The 7,469-nt window shown below is 38.3% G+C and overlaps 1 protein-coding gene across 1 annotated transcript in view; it reads left to right on the plus strand.

The window, feature by feature from the left end:
* The window catches only part of Orc3 (origin recognition complex subunit 3), a 114,450-nt gene extending 107,527 nt beyond the window's left edge, over positions 1-6,923 (plus strand). Inside the window, exon 15 of the mRNA XM_083127970.1 lies at positions 6,439-6,923. Coding sequence (XP_082984096.1) covers positions 6,439-6,544 — 106 coding nt within the window. The 3' untranslated portion in view covers positions 6,545-6,923. The remainder of the gene's footprint in view (positions 1-6,438) is intronic.
* The last annotated feature ends 546 nt before the right edge of the window (positions 6,924-7,469 follow it).

Raw genomic sequence — 7,469 nt, forward strand, 5'->3', positions numbered from 1 at the left:
TATAGAATTTTAAATAGTCAGCGAATAAGAGTTTCTTGGAATTTCTAAGCTGTTTTGGTAGGTCGTTAATTAATATTAAATACAACAAAGGACCAAGATTATAACCTTGTGGTATGCTGAGCCAGCTACAAATTCATGGGAGCAGCTACCTTGATAATTATGTATTGTTTTCTGTTTTTGAGATAGGAACACATCATATATATCAAGGAAGAAGAGAAGTTATGAAATGCTATTTTGTTTTCAAGAGAATATCATGTTTACAGTGTCGAACGCTTTTCAGACATCTGTGTATATGACATCTACCTGGTCTCTGTTAGCAAGTTCAGTGGAAATGAAGTTTGTAATTTCTACAAGGTTCGTCACAACTGATCTCTTTGGTACAAATTTGGGTTGGTGCACGAAGAGAATAGGTTTTACGTGAGCAAGAAAGTGTTTGTGAAGAATTTGTTCTAATAGTTTAGCTGGCACAGAGAGTATCACAATTGGTCTGTAGTTAGAAATATATGGGTTCGTTGATCTTTAACAATCCCAGGGTTGTTAAAAGTCCAGGAATTGTAAATAAATTCAATTCCTGTCCGGGAGAGAAAATCAGCAAGTGTAAATGAGTAATAGACCATAAAGAACCTTTTTATCTGTAAAGTACAGCGTGTCCATAAATATACTGTCATACTTTAAAGTGGTATTACGTCGCTTTGGATAATCGTATTTAAATGAAATTGGTGACATTTGAAAGAAAAACTCAAATATTTTATTTTACAACTCATAGACATTGAATGTGGCCCTGCAGACATCAAGGCGATATTCCCGTTCATGCCACACACGCTCCAACATATCCACAGGGATGGACTGGATTGCAGAAGTGATGCGAATTTGCATTTCTTGCAGGTTTTGAGGCAATCGGGGTACATAGACACAATCTTTTATGTAACCCCATAAAAAAAGTCACAGACCTTCAAGTCAGGTGACCTCGGCGGCCAATTGTAGAAGACATTATCATCATTTCCGGCACGTCCAATCCATCTTCCTGGAAGCCGCCCATTCAGATGTTTCCGAACATGTAAATGCCTTCATTTTCTTCCAATCGTGGAAATAACCATTCAGTGAGGATGTCAAGATAAGCTGGACCTTTCACATTGGCCTCTCGAAAGAAAAATGGGCCATAGACTTGACGTTTCGATACGGCAGAAAAGACATTCACTTTAAAGGAGTCTCTTTCAACTTCCAAAATTGAATGTGGATTCTCACTCCCCCCAAATCCTGACATTATATCTGTTACTTTTCCACCAACGTGGAATGTTGCCTCATCACTGAAAATTATTTTTCCTGACAGATTTACGTTATCCTCCATTAGTAACATAAATGTTCAGAAAATCTAACCGTTTTACAGGGTCATCAGGTTTCAACTTGTGCACTAATTGCAGTTTGTAGGGGTGAAACTTCAGTCGCGTACGCAGGAACTTAGATACGGTGGATTTAGGTATGTTCAACTGCTGACTAGCTCTACGTACAGACTTCTTAGGACTACGAACAAATGCCTCCCGCACTTGTTCCACAATTCCCGCATTGACAGATGGTCTCCCTGAATAGCCTTTCCTTTGATGACATATGCAGCCACGATCCACAAAATCCCGGTACCACTTCAAAATTGACGTCTGTGAAGGAGCCTGATTTTGAAAATTTCGCCTATAAGCACGCTGAACCTTCACCAAACTCTGCATGTAATGATATTCTAAAACACACCAACTACGTTCTTAAATCTTCTGTAATAACAACACAATTTTAAAGGAAAACATTCACACGTAACCTGCCTGCCTGCTAAATATCCAAGTGAACCCGCATCGTCCATTGTTGTCAGGAGTGAATTTATTTCAGTTTCTATGTTTGATCTCGTTCATTGTTGTCCATTGCTGATATTGGTGTCCATTGTTGACATGCACAAAAATATTTGAGTTTTTCTTTTAAATGTCACCAATTTCATTTAAATACGATTATCCAAAGCGATGTAATACCACTTTAAAGTATGACAGTATATTTATGGACATGGTGTATTTCATTTCAGTCCAGGAACCTTTTTTCAGGAACAATTAAAATACGGTCCAGGAACCTTTTTTCAATGAAGCAAGACGCAACTTGGACTGAATTTAATTTGTGTGGGCAAAAAGGTTCTAGTCCTGCTGTGGAACCCAATAGAACCCATTAAAATTTATGGGTTCCTGGATTTTTTACAACCCTGTTCAGACTGCCGAGCTGAAGGTGGAAAGGGGAGGGGGTACCATTAGGTAAAGGAAGTGGGAAATGAGCAAAAAGAAAAATGCTGGTAAAGAGTAAATGTCATGGGTTCCCACGAAAGTTTTGGTGCCCTATGAAATGATTGTTATTGTCAGTTTGCAAAGAAATAAAAAAAAATCTTACTTGCTTTGCTCACAATGCCACTTTTTCTGAAAAGGCCATTTACACATATTGCTTCAAAAAAATTACATTTTATACAATTTGTTAGTGGTTATGTGATGTATACACCGTGTTTCAAAATGATTTGAATGATTTCAACTTGTTTTATTCATAAATGGTCAAAATAAGATGCAGTTTCACATATATGTAATGTAACTAACTGTCCAATTACTTACGTGAAATTTCGTATTTCTGCGTTGCACAATTTAATGGTTAAATCTATTAATTTCAAAGATCCTTAGTGAATGAACATCTTCGAAATTAATAGGATTTAACTATTAAATTGGTGAGTCATGTGTAAGCCATGTAGTTAGCATGCTCAAGAATGTGTCGCCAGTTACGGCAGTTATTTTACAACTGGTCAGCCAGACACCTGGCAGCAGAATTTAGAACTTCTGGGACCGTTCCAAAAACAAATTAAGGATATGTTCATATTTGATCGGTGATTATGTTGTATGGAACGTTTTTTCAAATAATTTTGAAACACCCTGTATAAGGTACCAGTGATGACTAAAAGTATGTGCAGGAGCATTTTGATATAAAAAATGGTCAAAATCGTATAATGACATTTTTTGACATTTCAGTAATTATAAATGTATGTAATATATCTGCTAGAGTAGTGTATGTGACCAGTTTCGCTCGCTCGTACTTGTTCAAATCTCCCAGCCTCGAGCATATACAATGGAATATCATTTTAATGTGACAATAACCGTAGACTCATGTGTGTATAAAATATCCACCTTGGTATTTTCAGCTCATCTATTTCATTTTCATATATCACTGTGTATTGATAACATAGACTAAACTACAGAGTGTATCAGAAGTCCCTTACCACCCCTTGTAAAATCCGCAGTGATATATTTTCATGGAATTTGATATGGGCGATACAAAATAGGCCTAGGGGGACCTTGTGGAGTATGTCACGGGGACGGCCACCATCTTGAATTCAACTTTTTTATTTAAAATGATAGGTGGGACATGTGATACATGACCATATGCTAGAATTTCAATCAGGATGTCAAATCTGAAATCAGATTTCATGTAACTTTATTTGGTGAAAAGTTATTGGCAACTGAAAGTGATGTTTACTTGTTTGTTGCAGGTGATGAACCATGCCGTTAACAACTGAGGAACGCATCCAGATTGTCAAACTGTGGGGTGGGAGAAGTGCCCGTGCAGTGGCTGCCGATTTCAACCTGCGTCATCCAGAACGTCACCCTGTGTCACATGTTGCAGTGGCACAGTTATTAACCAAATTTGAGGAGACGGGCACGTTCTTGGACAGACTGCGTAGTGGACGACCTTGGACAGTCACGGATGAAGCAACAGCTACGGCAGTGCTGGCCTGTCCTTCTCAAAGTCACCGCAGCGAAGCACACATCGTATAGCAATGCAATGTGCTATGAGTCACAGTTCAGTGTACAGGATGCTACAGTGGCACAAGTGGCATCCGTATAAGGTGCAACACCTCTCCTCTCCGAGGATGATCCAGATTGCCGCGTGCAGTTTTGTGAATGGTCTATCGTGCAATTACTGCTAAATCCAAATGTTGGTATGCAGATACTCCATTCCGATGAAGCGAACTTCTATGTAAATGGGATGGTGAATAGACAAAACATGCGCTATTGGTCACATGACAACCCTGCATGAACAGATCCCTTCAAAATGACCGGTGCAGGCAAAATTATGATGTGGGCAGGCATATGCGGAACACGGGTAATCGGTCCTTTTTTCATTCAAGGAAATTTAAATGCGGTGCGATACCTGGGAATGCTACAGGAACAGATACTGCCAGCTCTGATGTCGGGAGATGGTACATTTACCAGGGTTTTTCAACAAGATGGTGTTCCTCCCCATTATAGCATCCAGGTGTGTCAGTACCTGGATGAACAATTTGCCAGGTCATGGATTGGTTGACGTGGACCAGTTAAATGGCCTGCCCGATCACCAGACCTAACTCCAATGGACTTCTACCTTTAAGGACACGTTAAGGGTATGGTGTATGGTGTGAAAATTTGTGATCTTCATCATGTGGAACAACATATCATAGCCTCCTTTGAGCAAATTTCACCAGATACCTTGCTCGGTGTCCACAGACAGTGGGAGCAGTGTCTGCACACGTGCATTGCCCAGCACGGACAAGATGTGGAGCACATTCTGTAACAGTTAAAGATCACTTTCAGTTGCCAATAACTTTTCACAAAATGAAGTTACATGAAATCTGGTTTCAGATTTGACATCCTGACGAAATTCTAGCCTATGGTCATGTATCACATGACCCACCTATCATTTTAAATAAAAAGGTTGAATTCAAGATGGCGGACGTCCCCGTGACATACTCCACAAGGTGTCCCCCTAGGCCTATTTTGTATCGCCCACATCAAATTCCATGAAAATACATCACTGCAGATTTTACAAGGGGTGGTAAGGGACTTCTGATACATCCTGTACATTTTAACATGGAGCTGATGACATATGTTCACTTTAGTTTCAATTTCACTGCATCTTCCACTTCATGATACGTATTTGAGGGCCTACTGCCACAGACAAATTACGGTTATCCATAGTACTACTCGAGTGTATACTGCTCATTTTGCATATTCGAGCATTATTCACTCAAGCAAAGAAGCTTTCAATTCCATACACTATCTAGCGTCGTCCGTGCGAAGTTTTTTTTGGCGCTAAAGCAAAAATTCTCTCTCTGCAGCACTGTATTAGCTGCTGTACTTTGTCTTGATGTTTTATTATATTTAAAATACATGCATCTTATTTACATTGTTATTTTATTAGAAATATTAATGACACTACATGCTGCAATTATTGTACTCCATATACTGCATAGTAACGTATTTTTTTTTTATTTTTTTTCATAGAACAGAAAAATAAAGGCAAATGAGCCTTTTGAACCTATTCTTGCACAACAGTTTTATCTTAGTAAGTGAACTTATCTACAGCTATGAGGGAAGATTTTTATTCTAGAAGAACATGTGCAGCTGAGACAAACTTTGTATCATTTTTGGTATGGATTCCTTAAGGGATGAGTCTTCAACCTGTGGGCCAGAGGTGGACCGCTGAGCCCTTTGCAGTGGCCTGTGCCCATTTTTTTTTTTTTAAAAAAGAAGATGATGAAGTAAAAGGTAGTTTCTGGGTTCCAGGTATCAATACCGTAGTGCAGCTTCGTGACCGTTATTGAAATTGTTAATGTGGCCTGCACTGTCTGACGAGTTGAAGACCCCTGCCTTAAGGGGTCCAGGAGTTGCTGCTTGCTTGGGAATATTACAAGGAAAATAACAGCATTTGTTCGAAGAGGAAGGGGCACTGAATTTGTTACAAGGGATGCCAAAAGTCTATTCTCATCTCTAGAAACCTCTGGTTTTGGTTTTGTGCTTGTGCTTGTGAACTTACTTCCCGGAAAAATTTACATGAACAATTTATCAAAAATAGGAGGAGGATATGCTACTTTTTGGAGGAGTTCATCATAGGCTGCAGATAGGGTACAGTGAAGAAACACTTTTGTTGAACTTCAATAATGCATTTCTCACTCCCTTACAACACACAAAAAGATCTCAGTTTAATTACTTCAGGTTTCACTTTTGATAACTTAGAATGAAATCAGCAACTTGACATAAATACTGTTAAAAAGAAAACAATCTTTTTTTTCGACAAGTTGTTTGTAATTATCAGTCTCTTTTGACACTATTTTACCTTTATTCTTTACAACAAACTGTATTCTTTTACCTGGTGCCAGCCCATATGAGTGCATGTCATTTTTTAAATACTATTTAGAATAAACCATTTTTAAAGCTAACCCAATACAAAATGTATAATTGATTTCATTGACACAGATCCATTGTTTTTGTTGACTCATGCATTTGTTTAGTATTTCTAGTGCAGTAACTATCCCATAAATAATTACATGAAGTAATTAAATCAAAAAAGATGTAGATTTAGTTTTCATGCATTTACTTATCCTTCCTTAACATAGCACAGGGCACGGTTTACAAGAGCTGTTGCCGAGCTACAGTTTCTGGGTTTCATTGCACCTTCAAAGAAGAAATCTGATCATGTGATGAGAATGACCTGGGGAAGCTGTTGAAGGATGCATTTTACTGTATATGTAGGTTCAACAAAGAAGAATAAGTACAGGAAATATAAAATGAAGAGCATGTAATGATCCTAATAAATCAACTCAAGTGGAAAAGCATTGCAAATCAGGTAATATATGGTTGAAAGCAAACAATGAAATTAAAATACACATGAGTGTAGTTCGCTACAATAATGCATATGAGTTGTTAATTTCTGTCAAACTTGATTTTGGAGTCAATCGATTGTCCCAGTATTTTAGAATTTTTCAAGATCGAATCAAGGACTACAAATGATCTTGAATGTAGAATATCTTGTACTTTTGTAATATTTTTTTATACTTTGTACTTGTTTGTAATGTGTATATTCTTTAATACATAAAAATCATTGTTTACAGTTTGTTTTATTTTCAATTTTTTGCTAATTGTGGATTTTTCCCCCTTCATTTAGGGATGTAATGAAGCCTATATCCAATAATCTGCCTAATATGCATGTTGGAACTACGGGGTGGGAAATAACCTTTTGCTAGGGGTCCACAGTAAAAAGTAACAAGAATTAAGAAATTATGGTAATACCAAATGTTTACTACGACAATTGTCGTTACAAAAACAAAATTAAAAGTTAGTATGTCCGCCGTTTGCTTCTCTCACAGAACGAAGACGATCAGGGTAGGAGCTCAGAAGATTCGCAAACAGTCCGTATTCCATTCCATGTCACGGAGGACTTGTTCCAGATGTGCAAGGAGTGTTGGCCAGGAATAGCGGTCCGGTCCGCGTTCCACTATCATCAAGGACTCATATGCGTCCTTCAGAATAGCCCCAAAATGCTCCGCTGCATTCAGGTCCGGTGATGCACCCGGCCATTCAGAACTGCTGAAGAAGTCAATGCCACTTCGCCGAAGAAGGTATTGGTTTTAGCATTTGCCTTGAAGCAAGGTG

Source organism: Lepisma saccharinum, chromosome 1 (assembly GCF_977018435.1).
Source record: "Lepisma saccharinum chromosome 1, izLepSacc3.1, whole genome shotgun sequence".
In the NCBI taxonomy this organism is placed as follows: Eukaryota; Metazoa; Arthropoda; class Insecta; order Zygentoma; family Lepismatidae; genus Lepisma; species Lepisma saccharinum.